Raw genomic sequence first — 27603 nt, forward strand, 5'->3', positions numbered from 1 at the left:
TCAGGAATACAAATTGTTTTGGATTTCCAGTCTCTGTTTTATCATCTTATTTCACATCATTAGTCTCTTTTTGATTTTCCTTTGGGAAAGTTTCTCAATTTGGAATTTTTATCACTGTCTCCATGTAATGTGATTTCTGGAGTGGATTTTAATTCTATCATTGTGTTTCGAGTTTGCTTGAAGTACTTCCTTATTTTATCCATTTCCCTTTTCATCTCATCCTATGGTTTTCCAGTTAATTTTATCTTCTTTTATGGCCTCCAGCCACCATTTCATGGGGGGTTATTTTCTGGCATTGCATTGTGGATACCAATTTCCTGATACTTTTCTCAGGATGCTGGAGTATTTCTTTCAGGGGTGTGTGCTTGTCATCTAAGGCTTCAGGGTGACATTCCCTCTCACTTGTTCAACAGTGTTTTTTTATTAAGACTTATGTAGGGGTTTTTCCCTTATTCATCTTTAATAAGATAAGACCTATTCCGATTTCTTGCTACTTGAGAGTAGAGTGTATGCTTTGTCCCACTGTTTAACAACGTGGATAATGTTAATTCTCACATCTCCTACTGGAGGGGAGGTTGCTGTGCATTCTCTCTACAGGCATGGGCCTAATACAGCTCTGATTTACTGAGATGGCCTCCTAGCCTTCCCACAGTATCTGATTTTCTGATGCTCTAAACCAGTGGAGTAAATGAAACACTCCAATTCTTAGCAGGCTCTGCTATTATGGTTTTTCTATCTTCAGCAAAATGAACGTTTTGACTTTTCTATCTTCCTAACACGAATGATATTGATTGTATTAATGCATGTTAAGTACACAGTCAATTGTCCTTATGGTCGCATGCATGTGTATCTTCTAAACCTGCTACGTAAGCCAAGCACCTAGTACAACTGCTGCAAATTCTAATTTTAAATAGCTCTACATTTAAGGGAAAGAAATCAACCATTTTTCCTTTTGATGTGAATAAGGCGTAGGCAAATGTGCTTCGGGTTATATTTTTTGTACTAAAGTATAAAATCACTAAAATTCACATAACTTCAAAATACGTAAAGAGAGAGATGAATGTTCAGCATTTGATTAGAATCCTAATGTTTCTGAATCACATTTTTATCACTTTGTTTCCAAAGTTCAACTGCCATAAAGTAACACCTGCAGACCTGTACATACATTTGCAGGGCCCGGAGCAAGAATACAAATAATAGACCACAGACCATAGGTCTCTATATTGAGAAGTTATAGAAAATATGTTCTATCTTCTTAGCTTGACAAATGTGCCCACTTCATGACCTGGAGGACAAAGTTTGATTTAGAATTTTCAGAATTCGGCCAAGGGAGAGCCCGCCCTGGCCTCCATCCCTCACTTCCAGTTCTGTCTTGAACTCTGAGGGACATAACAGAATGGGTATGAACAACCTCAGCCTGCAAGCTAGTTCTGTTTACCCTGCTCCTATTCCTGGCAAATAGCTTCCCTAGATCACTCCTGGAGAGTCTCATGCAGACCCTGGAAACAGGTGTGGGGCCATTTGGGCAGGGAAATTTCTGGTCCCAGATACCCAAAGTGGAGGCCAAGCTCAGGGTGAGCATATCCTCTAGCCCCACAGATTTCTTGACCCATGAGGACAGAGAAAGGTCAGAGTATGGCTAAAGTTATATTTAAGGTTTAAAAGCCCATTATGTATAAAATACTATCACACCAGATTCCAACACTTTAAAATTAAAAAGCAATAGGATTGTTGGCATTGGGAAAAATAGCATTAATTGAACAATTATTGCAAGAGCTCTGACAATTAGGTTCACAAACTTTGTTGTAACAATGTTGCTAACCTTTTTTGATATCAGAGGGATTATTCATTATGAATTTGTACCAACTGGACAAACAGTTAACCAAGTTCACTATCTGGAAGTGCTGAAAAGGCTGCATGAAAAAGTTAGAGGACCTGAACTTTTCGCCAACAATCTATGGCTCTTGCATCACAACAACGCACCAGCTCACACGGCACTGTCTGTGAGGGAGTTTTTAGCCAGTAAACAAATACCTGTATTGGAATACCCTCCATACTCACCTGATCTGGCTCCCAATGACTTCTTTGTGTACTCAACGATAAAGGAAATATTGAAAGGAAGACATTTTGATGACATTCAGGACATCAAGTGTAATACAACGACAGCTCTGATGGGCATTCTAAAGAAAGAGTTCCAAAATTGCCTTTAAGGGTGGACTAGGCACTGGCATCGGTGCATAGCTTCCCAGGGGGGTACTTCGAAGGTGACTGTAGAGATATTCAGTAATGAGGTATGAAACACTTTTTTTAGGATGAGTTCGGGAACCTAATTGTCTGACCTCGTATGTCAATCCTTGGTTATAGGCTTTCATAAAGTACCTTAGTGCATCTTCACAATTAATCCTGCTAGGTAAAAGGATCATGCTCATTTCAACAAACGCAGAGAAGGGAGCACAGAAAAGTCAAGGAGCCTGTTCCAGGCCACAAAGCCATATGGATTGAATTCAGGATTTGAATGTCTGTTTATAAAATATAATTTCTTTCCATTCCATTCATTAGTGATAGAAGAAGTTCCACCTTTTAATCCGTACCATCTTATTTCCTCCTCTGTTTAAAAATCCATCATTGGAATTTATTCATCACTACGCATAGTAATTTCATATTGTCTCATAAAAATGCTTATACAATGTTGGCTGAAATGCCTGTTTCTTAAACAGTTATTTAGCATTACTCTGAGTTCTATATATGAATTAAATAATTCACAACAACTCCATCAGAGAGATACCACTACTATTCATTCCCATTTTACAGCTAAGGAACACTAAAGTAGACAGGTTAACTAATTTCTCCAAGGTCACACAGCTAATGATGGAGGAGCTGCGGGGTCAGCCTGAGGCCTCAACCCCTGGACTCTAACACCTTTTGTCATTGTTATAGTGCCACCCTGATTGCCTAGTGGTGGGCAATTGCTGTATTTACAAAATTCATACATTTCAACCATGTCAGGCCATTATCTTAAGCGATTTCACCAACTGACAGAATGAAATAAAACTGTGCCCTATTTTTTAATGTACCCCTATCTCATAGTTATGTCTGCTCTGTCTAAACTCTTAATTGCTCTCAGAACAGCTAATGTAGAGACGCAGGCACCACATAAAATAACCCTGACGAACATCAAAATGCTCGTTCCTGGACACTCTCCAAATTCTGCCTTCTTTCTGCTCTCTTCAAACCACTTTATGCATTGGCTTCTTTCACTTGCTGATGCATTTGGCTTTACATCTTGGACCTCTTTCTCACCTCACCTCATTTGCGACTGGTAATGTTCCTTCACTCTGCTTTCCTTCATAAAAAGCTGGCCTCTCCATAGTTCTCCTCCTCTGGCAATGGTTCCACACATCCATTGGCTGAAGGCCCCCTATTCCATGCTTCCCCAGACTCCTAAGACAACCCAAGCTCTACAGTACTCCGAAGCCTGACTTATCTGAGAAGAGCATAAGAAAATATGGGCAGTTCATCTGTTTTGACACAAAACTCAAAGAAATAGGTTTTGTACCTATAATTTATTGTTTGCAGTACCTCCAGTTCACTCTAACTTGCATCAAACTCTAGCATGAGTGATTAGAAGTGATTTTCACTTTCACATGTTTTTCTTCAATTACTAATTCTAACAAATGGAAATCACTGCATATTTATGTGGCATATCTCAAGTTCTCTCACAAAAGAAACTGGTATGTTTAGTTTAAATGACCATATGCCTATCTTAGAGATATTTCCACATCTGGCCCTACTTTGCAAAGGCTTAGTTTTGCAAGTTACACCAGAAAGAATGCATTTGAAAACATAAGACCATGGATATCTACAAGAAAACCACATCAGTGGGACTGTTAAAATTTTGCTTAAGTAAACATTAAGGATGTGACAAATTGCTAATTTCCTATGAAGGACTGTAAAATTCCAACTGAGAACTCTGGGTCAGGGGTAAAGGGAGAGTAGAAGAATGGTTCCCTAACCTCAGAGACTCCTCCTGCAGTCTAGATTTTCAATAAAAAGATGTTACCAGTTGGGTGAGAAGTTATCATTGGTCTTTATTAACGGCTGCTTTCACCCAAAGACTCTACTGCAAGATGCTCATATAGAAGTTATAGATCCCACCAGAAAATTTATGTTAAGAACAAGGCCTCTACTCCAGGGAAGTTAGAAATATTTAACTGAAATCTACAGTATCAGAAAGGCTTTATCTTCATTGTCAGAAAAACAAAGAAATAATGGTAACCATTAAACAATCAGAGTTCCCTAGGAAAGCAATAACAGCGTCTAGGTACAGATGGTACAGATCTCTACAACTCAGCTTGAACTCTACTCTTACATATATAGTCCTGGACCCATAACATACCCCTTTGTTAGACTGTCTTTATCATTTTGTTTAAAATTCAGATCTATTCCCAATTTCTGGTTAGCTATTTAACAAAACACTGACTTTTGATGTATTCACTTTGTATGCTCTATTTTTACAACAGAGATATATTTTAACTGTTTCATAATTTAATAATGAAGATTGCTACAGGTTGGATACTTTGGGACAAGTTATTAAAACAGGAGTCATGCATTTATTCGCATATTCAACTTTTGGATTGTTTAAATAGGCCACATATATTCTGTGTCATAAAAAGACAATGGTTACAGTTCTTTAAAAACAGATATCAAGACGTCTTGGAGAAATGCATGATTTCAGGTCTGGGGCAGGAAATAGGGAAGAGAGTCTGGAACATCTTGTCTTACCAAATAGCGAAGAAGTTATCAAAGTTCTTAGGATCATGTCAAAAGAACACAGGAGCCAACTTGAAGATGTTCCCACAGACCAAAGATGGAATAAATTACACATCAATGAGGATGAGAACTGTGACAGCATTTAAATTTATCATTTCATAGGATACTTACAGGAATACTTGCTTTTATCACTGTTGCATGATACCAGAAAATTAACTCATTATTTTGAAATCTCTTAGGTAAAGAGTAAGGAATGTCTGTTGCCGTTTAAAATAAAAACTATATACCAATGGTTACCAATCAGTAAGTGGTCAATTTCTCCTTACTGAAAGCATTCTAGTTAATAAATAAAGGAAAACTAACAGAAATGGAGTATCACCAATTTGAAACTCTCAATGAACTAAGGATTTAGGTTCTTGAGCATCAGTGGCTACCAACATCATAAAACGTGACTTGGTCAGATGTTATATACCTCCTGATGAAAGAACACAGCATCACTTATAAAGTAGTTGTATCTGCCAAAAGTAATAACCTGAATCTTGTCAAGCTGCCTGATTAGACTAGAAAATTAGATAAAATACAGAAGACAGAGGAACTACACTGTGGGTAAATAGCAAAATTCAGATGGTGGAAATTGTGATAAGACAACGTACCCAGTACATAAAATTTCAAGGGAGAAAAAAAAAGAGATAAAGATGGAGGGATAACCTAAAGACGAAAACTGACATAAAAGATACATCAACCAAGCACAATGTGCAGACTTTATTTGGATTCTAATTCAAATAGGAATATTTATAAGGTGATTGGAAATTTGAACTCTGGATGGATATTTGATAATTGATTGTGAAATTCTTATTAAATTTTGAGTGTGATAATGACAATGTTGTGACATTTTAAAAAGTATTATTTATCTTTTAGAGGTATATACTAAAATATTTACAGATGAAATGATGTATCTGGGATTTGCTTCAAAATAATATGGGATGGGAAAGGGATAAGAGTATGAACAGGGAAAGTTTGGCTATGGTTTCATGGCTGTTGGGGCTAGATGCTGGGGTAGATGATCCTGTTCTATTTTGTGAATGTTCAAAACACTCCATAATAAAAAGCTGAAAACAAAACCAACCAAAGTACACAGGCATTTCATTGTTTATATTCTACTCTCAATGTTTAACCAATTTTAAATATTTCAGGGAAGAAATTTATCAGGACTAACTTTAAAAACTGGCACATATTCATGAGCTTCATTTAATGTATTTGCAAAGACACCCCATTTTTCTAGACAAAAAGAAAAAGTACAAAGGACAGACGTTCTTTATTTTAATTATTTATATACTCCACCAACATATCATCTGTATTCATTAGGGCTGCTGACATTGAATGGGAAGTCATTCTATACAATAAGACTGTATTATCGTAGTTACATTTAATTAGGTACATTATTAATTCAATACAACAGAAATTTACCAACATTTAGATATCAGCTGCCTATTTAGATATCAGCTGCCTATTTACTAAAGGTAACCAGGTAAAAAACAAAACCAGAACTCTCCCCTGCTTATATTGCATATTTAAGTCAGTTCTTAAATCAATATACAAAATGCATTTTTCATTTGAGTACTTTCAGCTATGTCTACTGATTTACTTTTGAACAATCTATAATTGCACCATATATACTAAAAATGATAACATCAGTTTTCTAACATCCTGGCCCTTTACCTTATTGCCTTTCCATATGTAATTTTTCCACTTTTCCAATGGAAATGATAGATTTCCAATGATAGATTCTACTTATCAATTTATTTGCTATACCTTATATCAACAGATTTTAAGGGAACCATAAGAACTTGCTAAAATACAAACTCTGTCGATTAAAAGGTGGGATGATGATGACACATCAAAATCCTAATTTTAAATTGCTGATACAAACCTGGTGGTTTAATTTAATCTTTCATGATTAAATAATTTTATTGTTTCCCTCTCAAGTTTTTTATATGGCCCACTGTTTCTTCTTTGGGTCTCTGAAAATAATTCTTTCTCATGTCTTTATCCTCTGACACCCCACCATGCACCTGTTTCAAACCCAGATGTAAAGGCTGGGATTCGGAGGTTTGGACTCCATCCGGATGGAATCAGATCAGCTTTTTCCCACAGGGTCCTTAAACTAGGAAGGCCTGCATGACATACAACTAAGAATAATTGTCCTTTAGTAAAGGGGTATTTTTCCTCTGTGATTGTTTTTGCAACAATATCAAAACATTTATGAAATGTTTATCCTCACAGATCCTGAAGTGCATTTTTTTCAGTCATTGCCTCATTTCAATTACTGAAATAACCAAAGAAAGAATAAATAAATCCAAACAAGTAAATGGACAAAGGCATTTTCCTCCTCCTCCTCTTTCTGTAGTGCAGAGTCTGTTCTTGTTTATGATATTTATATCAAGATCCCCTTTCTTGCATAAAATTGATAATTAAAAGAAAAACACTTACCCAGAACAAGAAGTTGAAGATAAACATAGAATATTTTATACAGCCACTCACACCTGCCATGTCGCAAAAGGATCAGGAATCCAGATGCCGGTGAACTTAACTGTTCCTTATAGGATTGTCTTGCAATGTGCTCTGAAGTAATTTGCCTGTAGAGATTTCTGTGCCCACGGCTTCAGAACAGAAATAGAAAGCAAAGAAGTGTGTTTGTGGGGGAATAATCTAGTTATTAAAGTGGATAAAAAATTAACCCACACATTTAAATATCATAAGGGCTATCTCTAAGGGAGTGTGTTCTTTTGCTTGTCATGGCTGCTGGGGCATGCGGCCAGGATATTTATGATCCTTTCGCAAAAACTGCCTCCTCTAAAGTAAACAGATATCAAGTTAAGGGAGTGGCCCTGAACCAGGGAGAGAATGGCACAGCGATACGAGGTTGTTAGATTTCAGAAACCACAGTCTGACTTGCCTGCCCTCTATTTTGACTCTACCGAAATAAGATCGTTTTGCTCTGAGAATAAGGCACTTTGTGTCTCAAGTCATTTTTGCATTGCATTTTCTCAAGAATGCAAAATTTCTCTCAGGTGCTATAAAATGCAGTTAGAAATCTGCCAAATCTGAAGGCTTAGACAAGCACCCTTTTATCCTGAATCCCAGAACAGTGGGAACAACCATTACATGTACCTGCCTTCCAAAACTTCCAAATCTATTTCCACACTATTTCATGGCGCTGCCTAAAGTGCAGCATGGTTGGCGGAAGTGGGGAGGGAGAGGCTGCCCTGCTTATCATAAACCCATTAAGTTTTTATCTTTATTTCTTTATTATGTAAAAGGAAAAAAATTCTCAGGAGTCACTCTCTGACTGCTGTGATTGTGTTCATTTTATAATGTGAAGTCATTTTGATAGTTCAGTTTGTTTTTAAGGCGGACACTATTCTTCCCTTTCTCTGGTAAGTTATGTCTAGCAAAGCTCCTCACCACCAACTCAATTTCTGGATTCCTGGTCTCTTGGGCAAAAAAATTTAAAATGAGGAGGTGGTCATAGTTCAGTGACCATAGATTGTACAATTTGTTTCTAGTGTTAATAGAAGGCAGCTGTTGCAGGTAAAGGCAAAATTCTTTGACCTAATTAAGGAGGTGTGGACTGCTTTTGTGTAAACAATTTGGGTCATGCTAGTCTCCACATCCTGCCTCTAAAAGGAAGTTCTTTTTCCCTGAAATAAAAGAACCCTATACTTCAAAAGGTTTTTGGAAAGATTAAGTCTTTAAAATCTTTTTAAAATTCTGTACGATAAGCAAGCATGGACTTTTAAAAAATTTGAATAGTTAAAAGATAATTTTTCTAATTTTGAAACAATCCCACTCCTTGACTATAAACATAATATACTTTTAATGTATTAGCAGTAATAACATTTAGTGTTAAGGCAAAATTTAGGATTAGATAAAATAATAATGCTTAATATTTAAATAATCACTAAAATTGGTATCTGTGCTGTTTCCTCCTAGAAAAAGGAAATCATTTTACAAATGTCTATTGAAATATCAGTGGCTAGATTATTCATAGCTAAAAGAAGAGAGATTTTTTGACTGAATGAATAACTAAATGGATTTATGGTCTTAGAAATGATTATTCGTTATTTAAGAGGTAAATCAAAAGAAACATATAAATTAAAATGCTGCTTTGTTGACAAGCATATATTGAATATCTACCAAATTTTAATTTGTAATAGATTTTTTTTTTTGTAGATGTTGAATCTCCTTAAAAAGAATACAGTCTTTAGTTAAACCATTATTGAGCTCCGAAACACAAAAATCAATGGTATCATTTTACAGGAAAATTACTCTATGTAATAGACTCCCCAGTCCAATTAAAAATCTACATGAAACAGTTCACTCCTCTAAATTCCTATCCCAGTAAGTGTGATAAGCACACATTTAGTTGCCCAAGCTAAATACTGCAGAATCATTTGTATTCCTCCTTTTTTTTCTCATATCGAATCACTTCCCACCATTTACTGAGTTTCTAAATTTCCTTCAAATCTGTTTCCTCTATCTCATTCTTTTCCCACTGTCATTATTCAGCCTTTTGTCATCTCTTATGTGAGCCATTTCATAGTATCATAATTAGTTTCCCTGCCAGTTTCTTGCTCCTCCAGTTTGACTTGGTACTCTAGAAATTTCTCTCATTACTCTAACATTGTCTTTTTCTTTCTATACCTCTCTTTGTAAAATACTCATTGATTATGTAAGTCCCCTGATTAAAAACCAAGGTAAAGATGTTTCCCTGTTACCTACTGGATACATTTCAGACTCCTTAGAATAACACCTAAAGCACATGGTGTCAGAGCAGTGTTTCTTCCCTGTTAGAGCAGTTTTTCTTCCCTGCGAACACAGCCATCCCCCTCCCTCCTCTGATATCTTGTAAAAACAGTTTCCTGTGGGCACAGCTGTTGGGGGCTTTTCCACCAGAACAGTATCTAGCGATCACAGTTGTTAGGGACAGTGTTAGGGACGGACTTCCCCGATACCCAGGCCTGCTTTAACCAACCCCTTCGCACCGCAACAGCAATGGCGGGAACGCCCCCAAACCCGGAAACCTAACACTATAATACAAAACGCCCGACCCCAGCGAGTGCTCAGTCTTTTGGGAACGATCCCGCTGAGTCCTCAGGCGAAATAAAGCTGTATTCTCCCTGATCTCTGCATGCCGCTTTCTGGGTCTCCCACCGCTTTTCTGTAACAATGGCAAGCAGACATCTGCCCATCTCCCAGAACATTCTCCTGCTCCTTTCTCCCCAGGCAACCTCTACTGCTTGACTGCATAACCACAAAATTATTTCACAGGACTCATATACCTTGGTATTTTATGCCTCTATACCATGTCGTTCCTTCTGCCTGGAATATGCTTTCCCACTTTCTCTACCTGGTGAATTATTGTAACACCTCTTGGTACTCAGCTCAAATGGCACTTCACCTATGGGTCCTTCCCCTTCCACATCCACTGTCCCCACTCTGCGTGGATCTGCTTGCTTCTCAGTCTTCATGCCATTATAATTTGAAAAAATCTTTAGTCTAAAATTACCATCCTGTATAATACTGATTTTTGTCTCTGCCCTATTTGATCTCTTATGCATGAAAGACCAAAATCCTGACCTACTTATATCTATATCCATTGCAGCTGGCATTGAAGATAAAGGGATGTGTATTTGCAGCCAAGATTCCCAGAAAGTTCAACTAGGGATTCCTTCATGGAGTGCTAGGGAACTACCAACATGTTATCCCTCCCCCATAAGAAAGTAGATTATCCATTAAAGAAAAATAGTTTCTTAATTCAAGACTTGTCAGAATCTTAACTTGCTAATACTTAAGAAGGTGACAACGTACATAGCAATTCCAAAACAAATGTGACCCCAGACCATATTTTTGAAAGATATATGGACCACTGTTATAGCTCTTATTACAGACTAACCTAGACAAACCCTCACATTTTATACATTAAAAAAGAAGTTCAGAGAGATTAAGCAGCCCAAGTTTACAAAACTGGTGTCAGAGATCTTTCTAGAAATGAGGTCTCATGATGATCAGATCAGTATTCTGTCCACTTACATCAACTATCTCTTCAGTTATGTATACCATGATTGTGGGTCAGTTACCAACTTAATCTTGAGAAATTGTCATTGAACAGGTTTTTAATAGTGGAAGGTTGGGGTGAGGAAGGGTTAGAGGATGTCATTAATAACTCTTAGACTCAGGGAAAGACCAGGCCAGGAAGGAAAGGCAAAGGAAAGTGGGATAGCACGAGAAATGAGAACTAAAGGAAAGGGCAGAAGGAAAGTTTCGATAAATTTAGATAAAATTTTCCTAATGCTGTCATCATGTCAATTATTATCACTCATAGTGAATGTACAGGGTAAGGCAGAATGAGGATTCAAATCAGATTAATCAGGAAAACTCTCCACGAGGCAGTCCTACTGAGCTCGGTTTTGACAGCAGCATGGGGACCATGCTGGTTTTGATAGCAGCACGAGCACATTCCTTGTGCTCAGAGTAGAAGGGCATGAGTAGAACCATCAGACACCCTATATAAAATACAGCATTTTCTCTAGGTCATCAAGCAATCAGGCCTACATTTGGGACTTGAACCAGAAAGCAGGCACAGATAGGAGGTTCCTATTTTCATCATGATATCATGTTTCCCTCTACAAGACACACCCAATAATTCATTCAACAAATGTATTGAATGCCTACTATACTCAAGGCACTTTACTAGGTGCTAGAGATACAGCAGGTTACAAAACAAGACAAAAATCTTTGCCTTCATGGGAAATTTTACAGTATGTACACTTATATATTGGGTACCTAGATTTTGGAAACAAAAATATAACAAGGAAGATTTTTGTTTCCCAATATATTTGTCAGTGGAGTAGGTACTGAAAAACCAAACCATGTGTTTTAGAGAAGGGATTATATTACCTTTTATTTTATGTATTCTTCCATTATCATTGCATTCTCTATGATATGGGTTTTTGTTATGGCATTGTGAAAATTCCATTCATTTTCCCAAAGGCTGGTAGCAGTAACAAGAAAAATGGTGTTGAAGTTTCTCTTTCTCATGAGTGCTCTTGGGTGTGAGTGTGTACGTGCATGAGGTCACCGATTTGAAACAATTTGAGTGAAGAGAAAATTTTGGTAGTTTAGTATTTTTCATTTTGAAAACCCATTTTTCTTATTTTTAGAAAATCGAGCCTGCCCATTTATGGGTTTTATGACCCCTTTTAGAGGGGCACAGTCTTGGCCCTTATCCTCCAGTCCAGTTCCAGCATTCCCAAGACCATTATTCTTCTTATGCTTTCATTTGAATGCAATGGTCTATGCTTCACACCCTGTGTGCTAATGGATGGAGCCTGGCTCATAAAAACCTTTTGCATATTCCCTCTGGGGTAGGAAGCATCTGCTAGGAGAATGATCCCTCTCTTCCTTTGCAGGATATTTTAAAATAACATCTACAAGTAGTATTAATTTCAGCTCAAAAAAAAAAAAGTGTGGCTTGGAATTGTCGTTGTGAAACAGTGATACGGTATCCACAAAGAATGGATGTCCAATAATTTTCCTCTAAAATGTTCATCATTTGCACCTGGAAACAAAATTACTAACCATGTAGGTCACATAAGGAAAAACATGAAAATGTGTATGAGGAAATATCCTTTAGATCACCAAAATCTATTGTCAAGTCAAGACTGGGGCAAAATGTTAAGACTGAGGCAAAATGGTGCAATGATTAAAAATTCAGTTTCTAACCATGATGGATTAGAGATGCCCATGAATTCTTATTAGACCTCACTGCAGTGTGCACACTCCTTTTATACTTGTCGCTGTTACAGCAAGATGAGAAAGAGGCCATCTCATGGGTGGAGTCCAGGATCAGGTCCTAGCCCTTGAAGCTCAGCTTTGTCAGCCCTTCCCGAAGTGCTCTGTTTCTTAGGAGGACAGATGCACCTTAAATGATCTCGCAGAAACCAGAATATTGATTCCTTAGTTTATCATGAGAAATGCACCCATTAAGCTCTATAGCATAAGATAGTGGGTGACCAGAAAATCCTCTCCCTGTAAGAAAGCAGCACAGAAGACAGACCATATACAGTAAGTATCTTAGGAGGTTGGGGGTTGGGTAAATTCAGTAAAGGAGTCAATGAATGCTTTGTCAGGATTTGATAGGCTGATGAGTCTAGAACCATCCCAGGGATCCAACAGCCATACCCCCAAACAAAGCTCTGAGCGATGGCAGCATTCTCTCTTTGAATATCGCTGTGACACACCACCAAATTCTTTGTCATCCAGATTGCCTTCTCTGAACGCCATGCAGTCCGTGGTGTGCCTATCTCTAGACAAGGAGACATGAAAATTGACTAGGTATCCATTTACGAGATGGTAATTACAATTCAGTCCTGCTTCCAGGACCACATTTTAATTGCATTTTTAGATATATCTGAAATTCTTCACTTAAATGCAACTGTGCTCCTGCGCCGTTCTTTCAGATTTTACTATTTGATTTCTCAAAGGTCAATCTTATTTTCCTTCTCTCTAAATCAGGATGTGTGCCCACGTACAGACTACCGTACTCAACACAAGAAGGAAGAATACAAAACAGAGCTTTGTAATCACCAGCCCAGGATCATTGGATACTCCATTTTTTTGTGTGTGCTGAATATTTGCCTTGTTGTTTGCTTTTTAAGTTTAAAGTTTAAATGCCAACCTGCTTTTCCACCAGTTCTCTCTGAATCAGTCCTTTGTTTGGTCAGTTCACAAGGTACACATTAGCTGCCAGGCATGATTAGGCTCTGAGGTAACAGTGATTAAGAGGTAGGGAAGTGACTGGAGGCCACCAACACAGAATTTAAAAAAAAGAAGAAAACTAAAATAGAGTGGGGATGTTTAATGCTTATATCAGACACCAGCTTCTCAAAGTGAAGGAGTCAACAAAATGCTACAATGAATTTAACACAGGCATATCCCATGACTGGTCAGAAATAAACATAGACATTTTACTCATAATGCTAATTAGGATCTCTCAAGTGACTAATTCTAAATTAGAAAGGTTTATTCAACCTCACACAGTGGGAATGTTTTGCATGGTTACTCTGGTTCTCAGGGGAAAATAAAATAACAGGAAGTCACTGTAAAAGGTCATTGATCAGGAAATCCCAAACTTGCAATTCACATCTCTATAAGAAAGAACAAAATGTATCCCAAAGAAGCCCAGGGAAAAGAGAAAAAAAACTCAAAAGTCTGGTTTGAATTACTTTTTAAACCAGAGTGTCCTATTTAGATTTTCCTTGAGCATTTGGAAGACTTAATTCTCTTTTAATGTAAGAAGGCAAAAGAAACAGATATTCCAGGAAACCTGTGGCTTAACACCTAAACCATAGTTCCTGAAACAAGAGGACCTGGCTACATTTTCCTCACTGTCATCCCATTTGAATGGATCACCCCAATTTCAATCTTTACCAAATAAAGTACATGTCTTTAAGAATAAAATATTCACATGCAATCGTTCCAGAAGCCAAGCATGGAATACACCATTTCTTCTAGAATTCTCTTTTAGTTCCTTTCCTCATTTATACTCAGGTGTGAAAACGTCCTTCCTTGACCTTCCCAGTAATTCTCTTACTTATTAACACCGTGATTGATTCAGAAAAGGGCTTCATCCAAAGGCCAATCAAGTGAGGAAGTCAAAAATTTTTCAAATAAGCTACTTTTGGGGTCATTAAAGTGCCTATGGGTAAAATAAGCTAAGGGGTTGTTTTGCTTTACACAGAGTCATGCAACCTCTAATTTTGCCTACACTAATCATTAAACCTTCAGAAAATATTCCAAAGGAGAACCTACTGATTTTTTTTTATTATGGAAAGGACAGAAACTCTTGCTGTACACTAATTTATTTATACCATATTCATATTTGAGATTTCAGAGAGCCACAGTATTCCCATAAGTGCTCTGCTCTTTCCTCTTCACTCTTCGTATCTTCTTGAATACATCTGTATGAAGAGGTATTGTTAAGCCAGAAAGAATGACCTAGCCAAGGCCCCTCAGAAAGGAATGTGCAAATCCAGTAACACATTCCAGGATTTCTAGCTACCAGCACAGGGCCTGATGTATAAGTATCAGCCTGAAATGCCAAGTTTCTCGAGAATCACTGATTCTCAGCCAACCCCCTAAGGAGCTTTCTGAGAAGGAAATAGTTCATAAAGCAATTCTCTGTGCAGTAAAAGATTATGTCACTCCTAGGCTTTGAACCCTCTAATGGATTCCCATCATAATTAGAATGAAATCCAAAGCCACACAAGATGGGTCCTTGGCTGCCTCACTGAACTCATTTCCTTCTACTTTCTCTTCCACTCATGCTGCTCTAGCCACAGTGGAATCCTTGCTGATCCATGGACTTGCCAAGTGTATTCCCAACTCAGGGTCTTCCGATTTCCTCTCCCCCCTCTGGAAACCTCTTCATCTGCAGAGCTACGTAGTCTATCGTCTCAACTCATTGTATTACATTTTTACTTATCTGTTTTATTGTCTACTTTTCTGGAATGTAAACTTCAGAAGATTAGGAGCATTTTCTGTGTTGTTCATTGCCATATCCCCAGAGCTCAGAATATAGTAGGTGTTCAATCAATATTTATTGAAGTTATCTGAATACACCATCTAATGTATTTTTTAATAGTAACAAAGAGCATCTGTTTGTGTTCACCATTATATTACTACTGCCTAGTACAGTGATTGGCAGATTATAATCCCCATGTGTGCTGGGATACAGCATTACAAAAGAAATTTAAAGTCCAGGCTTACTTATGAACCTTATATTCCAAGTTGAGACAACAAACAAACAAATACACAAGTAAATACCCAAGAAAACACCAAGAAGAGAAAAAATTGCAGGATCTTCTGCTACAAAGTAACTGAGGGCACTACTTCACCTTAAATGGAACTCTGAGAAGGTAACATTTAAAGTGAGTTCTGCACCTGCCTCAAATCATGAGGAAACAGTGAAGAAGCCTAAACCCAGGGCATTCTACAAAATAACTGGCCTTCATCATTTCAAACATTAACGTTGTGAAAGTTAAGGAAAGACTGAGGAATTATTCCATATTCAAAGAGCTAAAGAGAGACATGGCAACTGGGTGAAATACATCATCCTAAATCATATCCTTTGCTATAAAAAAGATTGATGAACATGAATGGGGTATCTGAACAAAAATACATGGAGATTATTTACATCATTCCTGTGACTTTTCTGTAGTTTTGAGATTGTATGGAATAAAAATAAATGATTACTGTGGGGTAAAGAGGGAAATGAGGCACAGAAAAGTTAAATAACTTTCCCAACGTCCCAAAGTATATGATAAAGCCTGGATGTGAACTCAAGCCGTCTATCTCCAAACTACATATCTTAGACCACCATACATACTGTTTCTACCAAATAGCATAATGCTTCATGCCAAGTAAGCTCTCAAGTGATATCCATTATTATTATTATTAAAAATTAATATGCTAAAATAAATAAATATCATGAGTCCTGCATAATAAGAAGGCAAAAGCTGTGGTAAGACCTAGGATAAGAGAATTCCAGACAAAAATAACAGATAGTACAAAGGCTCTAAGGTGAGCATAAACTTGGCCTACAGGAGAAAAAAGGGTGGTACGTATGTACTGTAAAGAGTTATGGAGAGCATGGTTTGAGGGGAGACCAGAGGAAGTTCTTCAGGTCAGATCCTATAGAGAGATGTAAGCCAGGAAAAAGAGAATGGAGTATATTTAAGTGCTTTTAGAAGTATAGGCAGGTGTTATAGGCTGAATTGTGCCCTCTACCCCCCAAATTCATATGTTGAAATCTTAACCTCCAATATCTCAGAATGTGACATCAGCAAGATGTAGGAGGCCCTGGACCATTCTTCTGCCCACTGACACACCAATTCAAAAATTCACAAAAAAATTTCCTTTATGAGAAATCTAGAAACTAAGTAAAAGGTTTCTCAACACTGGGTGACCATAAAAACAGATATAATAAAGCCAGTAAGGAACTTCTTCCTGGAGTTCCTTCCACTGATGCAATGCCATATTGTCAGAAAGAGCTTTCCTGGGTCACAGTTCTCCCAGGGGTAGGAAGGGGTTCATTTGCCTTTCCAGTACTTCAAATGTTCTGAGGGATCTCCCCAGAAGATTGACTTCGGTCCTGCTAGTCTTGGCACTCAGATGGGTCCACCACAGCCTAGCAGCCTGATGGAAAATTGAGATGGCAATTTGGGCTCACCGACACCATAGCCCCACCTCCTGCTCAGCACAGAGTGAGCAAATGAAAAAGCCCAGCCCTTGGCTTTCCCAGGGAGGAAAGAGTAGAGTCAATTTCTTTGAGGAAGTTCCTCAGAAGATTGATTTCTTCTGTGAAAGTCTGAGAGCTCATACAGGTACACCAACCAGAGTCTAGAAGTTTGGGGAAGAATGGGAATGGCAGCTTGGGCTGGTAGAAGCCATGAGTCACCCTCATGGCTTGCCACAGAATAAGCTGACAAAACTTCTTTTGCCTGCTTCTTCCTGGAGAGGGAAAGAGTTGGTAGAGGCCCCCAAAATCTTTCACCAGGCTGACTGGTGGAGGTCATCTCCTTTATGAGGCTATTCTATGAAGACCAGAAGAGTCCCTGCTTTGTCTAATGCACAGACACTAACACAGAGAGTCAAGGAAAATGAAGAATCGAGCCAAGGTGTTTTAAACAAAGAAATGAGATAAATCTCAAGAAACAAACCCTAACGAAGCAGTTATATGATTTACTTGACTGAGAATTTGAAATGGTAACCTAAGGAGAGCAAGAATGGCTATGCCTAATCAAGCAAAATAGACTTTAAGTCAAAAATTGTCACAAGAAAGAAAAAAAAAATTGTCACAAGAGACAAAGAAGAACACTAACATAATGATAAATGAATCCATCCACCAGGGAGATATGACAATGATAAACATATACACACAGAGCATTAGAGCACTTAATTATGTAAAGTAAACATTGATAAAACTAAAGGGAGAAATAGACAGCCATATAATAATAGCAGTGGAATTCACTACTTCACTTTCAATATTTGCTAAAACATCCAGATAGAATATCAATAAGGAAACAGAGGACTTTCAACCATGCTATACAGCAAATAGACTTAAAAGACATACACAGAACATTGCATCCTACAAGAGCAAATACACATTCTTTTCAAGGGCACATGGATCTTTCTCCAGGATAGAGCACATGTTATGTCAAAAACGAGTCGCAACAAATATAATAAGATTGAAATTATATCAAGCATCTTTGACCACAATGAAATTAAACTAGAAAGCAACAATAGAGAGGAAAAAGGAAATTTCACAAAAAAAAATGTAGAAATTAAACAATGCATTCCTGAACAACCACTGAGTCAAAGAACAAATAAAAAAGAAAATCATAAAATGCTTCAAGACAAATAAAATTGAAACTACAACATATCAAAATTTATGGAATACAGCAAAAGCACTACTAAGAGGTTAAGTTTGTAGCAATAAATGTGCACACTAAAAAAGAAGAAAGATCTTAAACAACCTAACTTTACACTTCAAGGTGCTAGAAAAAGAAAAACAAAACAAGCCCAAAGGTAGAAGGTGGAAAGAAATAACAAAGAGCAAAAATAAATGAATTATAAAACAGAAAAACAATAGAAAAAAAATCAACAAAACTAATATTGGTTTTTTAAAAAGATAAACAAAATTGACAATCCCTTAGCAAGACTAAAAAAGAACAGAGCAGACCCAAATAAATAAAATCAGAAATGAAATAAGAAACCTTATAACTGATGACACTGAAATAAAAAGAATAATAAGAGACTACTATGAACAATTATTTGCCAACAAACTGGATAAACTAGAAGAAATGGATAAATTTCTAGAAATATACAATCTAACAAACTAACTCATGAAGAAATAGAAAGCCTAAACAGAGTTATAACTAGCATAGAGATTAAATCAGTAGTCAAAAATCTCCCTAATAAAGAAAAGCCCAGGACCAGAAGGCTTCACCGGTGAATTCTAGAAAACATTTAAAGAAGAATTAACACCAATCTTTCTCAATCTCTTCTTAAATAAATAAATAAATAAATAAATGAATAAATAAATAAATAAATAAATAAATAAATAAATAAATAAATAAATAAATTGAAGAGTAGAAGTTCTATGAGCATCCGTTCTAGAACAGGGTACTCTACTCCATGCTTTGATTTTAAATATTTTCTCAGAGTATAAGGCCAATTTGGTACATGTTAGCTTACTCTCCAGAAGAAAAAATAAAAGTGGGTTCTGCTGGAGTTGGAAGCTAATGATGACAGCAAAGAAAAGGGCTAGTTCCTGTCAAGGATACTTGGGATTCCAGCCCCAGATCTATTATGGCTCTCATGAGGTATATCAGCAAGATACAGGCAGTATTCTGAATGTAGGGGGATCCCTCTATTCCCACCACCAGGATAAATTATTATTCTCAATTTGCTGCTGTTTAACTCAGCATTTTTTTATCTTAATTAGGTCACATTTCCCCCCCCCCTCAACTATGTAATTCCTTTCTGTACCATACTGATGTCATAATATCTCAGGATCTCAAACTCAAGACTGTCAAATTAAACTGATCTGTTCCCTCAAACAACCATCATCGTCTATATTTACTGCTATCTTTACTATTATTTTTTAATGACTAGACTTAATTTTTAGAACAGTTGTAGGTTTATAGAAAAACTGAGCAGAAAGGACAGAGTTCCCATGTATTCTGTCCCTATCCCTGCCACAGATTCCCCTATTCTGAGCATTTTGCTTTAGTGTGGTGCATTTGTCACAGTTGATGTGTTAATACATTAATAGCTAAAAATCATAGTTCACATTAGGGTTCACTCTTTTTGCTGTACCTTCTACGGGTATTGACACATACATAATGACATGTCACCCACCAGCACAATATTATACAGAATAGGTTTATTGCCTTAAAATCTCCTGTGTTAAGATGATATAGGAGCATTTGTGACAACATGGATGGATCTTGAGAGTATAATGCTAAGTGAAATAAGTCAGACAGAAAAAGCAGAGAACACTATGATTTCACTGATATGTGGTATATAAACCAAAAACAACAAAAAAACAAGACAAACAAATGAGAAACAAAAACTCATAGACACAGACAATAATTTAGTGGTTACCAGAGGGTAAGAGAGTGGGGGTGGGTGATGAGGATAAGCGGGATCAAATATATGGTGATGGAAGGAGAACTGACTCTGGGTGGTGAACACACAATGGGATTTATAGATGATGTAATACAGAATTGTACACCTGAAATCTATGTAAATTTACTAACAATTGTCACCCCAATAAATTAAATAAAAAAAAAAATCTCCTGTGCTCCACCAACTCATTCATCTCTCCTTCTCCCCCTCCAACTCTTGACAACCACTGATCTTTTTACTATCTCCATATAGTTTTGCAATTTTCAAAACACTATAGAGCTGGAATCATACAGTATGTACCCGTGGCATAATACGAAATATACATTTGGTCTTTGTCCACAGTTTCAGGCAGACAGCTCCAAAACCCTTAGAATTTGCAGAGAGGTAATAGTGTTTTTTGTGTGCTAATGTGATAACTGGTGGTGGAATAAGAGGCCCCGAAATAACTTCAGGATGGTGGCTGGTTGCCAGAAAGACCAAGAAATGATTGCAACTTTCAGCCCCACCCCTTGACTTCTGGGAGGAAAGAAGGGCTAGAGATTGAGTTAATCATCAATGGCCAATGATTTAATCAATTATTCATATTTCCCAAACAAAATAGAAATTCCTTAGCAAAGTAAGGAAAGTATTCAAGTAAGGAAATTCCTTAGCAAAGTATTCAAGGACCTTCAACACCAATCTCCCAATCTCCCCTTCTAATCTTAATTCCTAAGACTTGCCAACATGCACCATTCATGACAACCCATATGGACTTTTCTACCTTTTTCCTGATTTTATCAGCTCTATCCCTTTATTCCTTCCGTTCTTCCTGTTGCAAATGCTCTCCCCATATCCACAGCTTCATTAATACAGTCAGATCTGTTCAATTCTTAACTCAAATGATACCTCTCATATGAGAGGTTTTTAAAAATTGATTTCTTTTTTCTCCTCATCTCTTATAGCTTTTTTCCCACCCCATAATTCAATGTAAGCATTTTCTATTGGAGTTAGTTGTCTACTTGAATTTTCTTCCTAACAGTATGCAAGTAACCAGGGTCTGTATTTCTTCAACTCTATGTGTCTCGTACCATAAACTGTATCTAGCAAATATCAAGTGAATGAAAGAATAAATAAATGTGATTTCCCCCTCTAAGGAATTTCTAGAGAGAGGAAAGGGGATGATTTTGAAAAACAATCACCTTTTATCGATGAAACAACTGTACCCCGACTCACCACCTTTGTCTCATCATCACCATAGAGATATTTTTCATACTTTTTGGTTGCCTTGGCTCAAAACCCAGGGCTTCCCTTTATTAAACCCGCTGCAATACTTTAACTTAATGTGAAAGTAGCAAAACCAAAAACTGCCTTCTGACTTGTCAGCATCCCTCTGTTTATTCTTTTTATCTCTTAACCAAAATCCTTCTCCAACTTCCCTAACTATTTGACATCCTTTGAGGGCTTTCGCGTTAGCATTGCTCCTCATGAAGTCACCTTGCACAATCCAGCCCTCCCAAGAGGAGGGCAGGTTCCAATTAAGCTAACAGACAGCAGGCTGAAAACAGTGTCCACTGACATCAGAATAGCACAATGTTTTCAAGAATGAAAGGTTCACAACTTTTTTTTCCCCAGAAACAGTAATGTACAAGGCAGTTTGGCTTGCAGGGAAGACAAGAAGGCTCCATCAGAGAGACTGTGAGGTAAATGGGCAGAGAGACAATGAGCTCTCCACAAAGAAGGAGGAGCAAGCCAAACGCTCTTGGCAAAAGCGTGAGCTTTGTCTTTACAGAGTCCCAAGTCTGAAAGTAAGAATCCGCATGTTACCAGCTCAGAGAATGTCGTTCTTTTGTCTACTCAGCAAATATCTTTCAATGCCTAGCAAGTGCTAGATTCTGGCTGTATGATAGTCTATAGATCAAGTAAGGTCAGAGCCTAGTAGAGCTGACAGTCTAGCAGGGCATAGACACAAAGCAAATAGAACAACCAATCAGTTTGTGCTTGTACATTACGATGAGTGCCGTGAAGGGAAAGGACAAGGTGTCCAGAACATCAGCAATAGGAAGAAGCTACTTGGAAGGCACCTCGTGGGAGATGTTTTAGTTGATACAAAAAATAATGAGCCAGCCATAAATAGAGTGTGAGAGAAAGAATTAATCAGGGAGAGAAAAGATGTTCTACTTCATTTACAAGGAGGATGTTCTTGTGAGACTTTACATATAAAGTGCTTGGCACTGGCCTTTTGTAAATTCTCAATAAGTGATCATTCTTATTATTGCTATGGCTAGTGACCTTATATTATACACTTGGTAGCCAGCCTATAATAGCCTACTGATCATTGCGCTATCTTTTAAACCTAACAGACATTCAAATAACAGGCATCAGTAGTTATGTCTTTAAACAAGAGGGAAATATATAGAAACTTTACAAAACATAGAGAAAATCTCATGAGAAATTCAGCATCCTTTTCCCCTTCTTTCCTTGATTAGTCCTTCATCTGGATTTCTGTATTATGACAAAACCTCACTAATTCATATGCTGATAATTAAAGATTTTACATTTGCTCTGTGAAGCAAATGAATAATGTAATCAAAATGTAAGAAGGTAGAATGCTTAATTTAATTAAGGAAAAATGTTGTTTCTGAATATACTTAACCACATACATTTGCATATAGTTAATGTTTTGATTACAAATGACTTGGATTTTCTCATTAAAGCAAGGCAAGTTAAGATCTTTGTAACAGTTGACCTTCATAAACTTACATTTCTTGTCAAAGTTTGCCATAAATAAAGTATGCCAGTAACTCAGATTGATTCTTTTCTTCAGTTAGTCCAAATTAGAGTTTCCTGTGTGGCCAGTCCTAAATCGACCTGCTTTCTTTTAGTAGCTTTTCCTAATTTATATTTTGTCATTTTCCAGAAGTTAGTGGATCCAATTAAGGTGGACTCTTTTATGGTTAAATGATCTTTGTAATAGTTATAATTTGATAAAATTGAAAGGGTGTTCAAGGTACAATTTTCATTCCTTTATTTTTCTGCCAACTCTTCCCTTCTATAATCCTTAAGACTATTCCCACATCTCTGATTCCATATGCCCAGAGCCCCATAAGGGCCCCATATGATTCTCTACATACTTAAAAAAAATTTGTCTTTGTTCTCTGACTCATGGGAGGAGGAGATGAGTTGTTAGAAGAGTTGTGCAAGTTTTAGCACAGAGATGCTGAAATCAGGCCTGCCATTAGACAAAAGGTTTCAAACTTGGCTCTGAATGACTAATAAATTTTAGTAATCTCGAATGATAATCTCGATGTCCCATATGAAGGATGGTTTCAGATTATCTCTATCTAGAGTGTATCTCATTCAGATCATCTCATGAAATGTTTTAAAATATCCAAAGATCATCATTAGACAAGTTGTGGGCACTGTTAAAGGATTTTTTTTAAACAAAGTCATGATGCTTATACTGGTATCAAATGAACATGCGTTAAAGATTTCATTTAATTAATCATTAATGAAGGAATTGATAAGAAGTTTCAAGAACTTTAAAGAAGGTTCCAAAGACAATTTTTAGGTCAAGAATATTTAAATGAATATGCAAATGAAAGCAAAGTTAGCTACTTTCATAGTGAGGGAAAGGAGAAAATTGAACCTCCATTATGCTGAATTTATTTGCATTCCCAAAGTAAGAATTGTTATTTATTGCTACCAATTACCTACAATTTAAAAAAATATAAAATAGCTCAAAGGCAATAAAAGGCCCAGAGCCTCCATAAAATCAGAATTGGGTAACCCAGAAGGGAATGCTCTAACCAAAGCAGAGTTTTCCACTGAAACACAAACTTTTCCCTACAGTGCAAATGGCACATATGCTTTCCACTGTTATTCCAATATTCATTGATGCACAAATGTGTATTAAAATATTCTGGCACGCCAGACAGAAGGCAATTCTCTGGGAACCCAGAGGTGAATTATAGATAGTCCCTGTCCTCAAAAAACATCATGGGGAGAGACATATGTGCCAACAACTGAGTGCAAAAAACTGCCAGAGGGGGTATAATGAAGGTTTCTGCAGAACACAGTGGGGACAGAAATAATTAGTAACCTTCAGGAAGTGCTTATATGCCTAGAGTTGTTCTAAATGCTTTTACACGATTGCTTTCTGTAAAATTCATAGGCCCATTGGTGATTACAATTACTGACCCCATTTTACAGATGAGGAAACTGAGGCACAGTGGAATTAAAGAAATGTATCCAAGATCTCACTATTCATAAGTGGTAGAGCCAGAATACAGACCTAGTGTAATTCCCAAGTCCATACTGCAATCTCTATACTATACAATCCACAAAAGACAAGACATTTAATTCTACCTTTGGTGAGGGGTGTGGGTGGGAAACTAAAAAAGGAGACAACTGAGTTGAATTTTGAAAGATGACTAAGGTGCTTCTCTAGATTGGGATAGGGGTTTTCCACAAATAAAGACAGTCACGTGAACCAGTGTACCAAGACCAGTAATGTTAGGAAAGGGACAGATCATGGATAGCCTCTTGCTCCAAACTAAAATGTTTAACTTTATCTTCTCACATGGTAAATGGATAACTGAGAGAGTTTGAAACTGGGGAAAGTCATGACTGATTTTGCTCTTTAGAAAGAACTATGCTCTTATTCTTTTGATGGCAATATGGAAGATGGATTACAGACTGGTATAATCATTAAGAAACTATAGGAATAGGGCAGACAAGAGATAATAAAGACCTAAACCAAAACAGTCAAACTGGAGAGGTAGAGGAAGAATGTGTGCGTATACTTGTACGTGCACGTGCCCGCGCACACACACACATACATACACAATGTGAAAAAAGTAGACAGAACACAGATATTGGGCTTTCAGAGTCCAATGGTTTTAAGATTGCTTATTTTAATGTGAGTTGTAACAAAGTTTCTATTTTAAGTTACTGGGAGATGTGATATCATTCGCTGAGGTATAAAAAAAGTAAGAAGAAACAGATTTGGAGGAAAGACGAGCTTAGTTATGGGCATGATGAAGTTGAGGCAAAAACATCCAGAAGAATTTTGGATACAAAGGACTAGCGTTCAGGAGAAAAGTCTAAACAGTGATGGAGATTCGTGAATCTGTCATAGCAAAGAGGTAGTAAAAACCATGAAACAGAATGCAATGACTCTGGGTAGGCAGAAAAGTCAAAAAAGTAAAGGCAAGAAGAAAGTTGGGGCACAACAACAATAAAAGTATGGACCAAGAGAGAGGACACCACAAAGGGACCAGGAAGGAAGAGACATAGGGATTCAAGAGTGAGAGGTGCAAATCCTAGGAAGGGAATGGTTTGAAGGACGACAGAAATGGCCAATTTCAAATGCCCCAGATAAGATAAGTTCCGCTGAGGCCAGAGTCATTAGTTCCCCTGCTGGAGCAGTTTCAGTAATGTGGACGTGTGGTTGGAAAAGTTACTTGAAAATCGAGGGGGAATACCTAGTTAAAAGTAGTAGGTTGAAAACCTACTCCTTTACCCTGCTCTCTTCTGAATCTACTAAGATAACAGAAAACAGATTTGTTAACCTATTTACCTGCAAAGACAAAGCAAATAGGCAAGGAGATAACAGAAAAATTTTAGAGGCTGGAAAACTGGTGGATGAGTGGTAGATGATTTAACAAAGTCAAGAAAGAGTAATCCTCTTTCTTGTAGAGGATTACTTGAAGAGTAATCCATCCTTCAACAGTGAGGAAAGCTAAAAAGCCAACCCATTCACACTCACCCATCTGCAACTCAAATATTCTGGAAGTAGTGGCATCAGATTCTGATGCCAGTGGAAGTTTGAGTAAAGGCAGGGTTAAAAGGAGAAAGGTTACTTGAGTATATAAAAAACAGGCAGACTCAGAGATGGCCTCCATTCTCCAGTAGACACGCTTCCCTGCTTTATGGAAGACTGGAAATTTATAGTCAGCAGGGTGAAAAAAAAGTTATTGCCCTAGAAGACACCAACAAGTGATTGGAGTTGTGCCATGCTGAATTCAAGGGGATAAAGGAAGATTTCATACCCAACATTAAATCCTTCAGCCCTCTTCCCTAACTCTGCTCCCAGAAAACTGGCAGCCAGGATTCTAGGCAGAAGACTAAAAGAGTCTTCTCCAGAGACTCTGACTAGCCTAATAGAATAGACCTAAAAATACTGACATCAGGGATTACCCAAAGAAATAGCCCAACTTGCTCTCTACCATCAAGCCGACTGCCCACAATGTGGAATGCACCCGATCCTTTCAGAACTTTCCATCAGCTTTTTACTACTACTTCCTTAAACATGAGCAGATAGTCAATGATCCCCAGATAACAAAAGAAAACTTCTAACATAAAAGAAACAAAAAACAAAAGCAGCAGCAAGGAAATAATCAATTGAGAAGGGAGGTGAGAAGCTCAAAAAACTACCATTTATATAGTCAAAGAAAATGTATTATCCTTGAAATAGGAACAGAACATTTAAATAAGGAAAACAACCCAAAATAAGAAAAAGCTCTTGTAAAAATAAAAACACGTTTGCAGAAATAAAAAACTTACAAAAGGGATTAAAAGATATTCAGGAAATCTATAAAGTAGAGTAAAAGATAAAGAGATAATAGAGAAAACAAAACTGGAGAATTGATCAAAGAAGTCCAGCATTCAAATAGTAGAAATTTCAGAAAGAATAAATAGAGAAATTAGAGATAAGAAAATCATCAAATAACAAATTCAAGAATATGTCTTATATTGAAAGCATCCTAGAGTGCCCAGAAAAAAATATGTATATAACAGATAAAAATATATCCACATCAAGACACATCCTGAGAAATTTCAGAACACTAAGTACAAATACACATTCCTAGAAAGCAACTAGGGAGAAAAATAAATAAAATGAAAATATAAGAGAAATTACATCACCCACAAAAGAACAAGAATTAGAATGGCTTTGAATTTCTTAACAACACAGGAACAATGGCAGAACAGTTTTAAAATTCTAGGGAAAGTGATTTCTGACTCAGAATTCTAGACTCAGAATACAGCCGCGCTACCAATTAAGTGTGATGATAGGCTGCACATATTTTTAGACATTCAAGGACCCAAAATATGTATACACATCCCCCATGCACCCTTTCCCCGGAAATTACTGAGAGTATTCTACGAAAATGAGGGTGTAGAAACAGGGATTCCACCTCCAGGGTGAGGCAGAGGAAATCCTGAGTGATGAAGAGAGATTCCAGAAGGACAGCTGTGTGCCAGGTGTGGATAAGAACCCGCCCAAATTGAAGCAGGTCAGAAGCTTCCAATAAAGAAGCCTGCAGAAGGTGAAGTTGACAGAATCCCTGATGTGTTTGAACACTGGAGGAACAGACTCAGACAACTGAGGAGGACTTAAATAAGTTGAAGAAACTAAGCAAATGAGGGAAAGAAAAATTGTTCACTCCAGGGGATACAAAAAGATGTGCAGGGAAGAAAATGTAATCATGTGATTCACCTGTGAATGACATTTAACAGTCAGAGTCACAGGACACCAAAATTAATATATAATGATATAGGAAAGGGAGTTCTTGAAAGTGTATGTGTGAAAGATAGTGT

At 37.2% G+C, this 27603-nt stretch overlaps 1 protein-coding gene across 6 annotated transcripts in view; it reads right to left on the bottom strand.

Moving 5' to 3' along the window:
• Positions 1 to 27603, bottom strand: part of TSPAN8 (tetraspanin 8) — a 234628-nt gene that overhangs the window by 30135 nt on the left and 176890 nt on the right. For 5 of the 6 annotated variants that reach the window (XM_081059236.1, XM_081059235.1, XM_081059238.1 and 2 more), the window contains one exon: positions 7261 to 7430. In XM_081059236.1, the coding sequence (XP_080915362.1) occupies positions 7261 to 7320 (60 nt within the window). In that variant the 5' untranslated portion in view covers positions 7321 to 7430. Of the gene's footprint in view, positions 1 to 7260; positions 7588 to 27603 lie in introns of those variants that run through there. The other variant, XM_081059239.1, reaches the window with a different exon arrangement.

Source organism: Rhinolophus hipposideros, assembly GCF_964194185.1.
Source record: "Rhinolophus hipposideros genome assembly, chromosome: 9".
NCBI lineage: Eukaryota > Metazoa > Chordata > Mammalia > Chiroptera > Rhinolophidae > Rhinolophus > Rhinolophus hipposideros.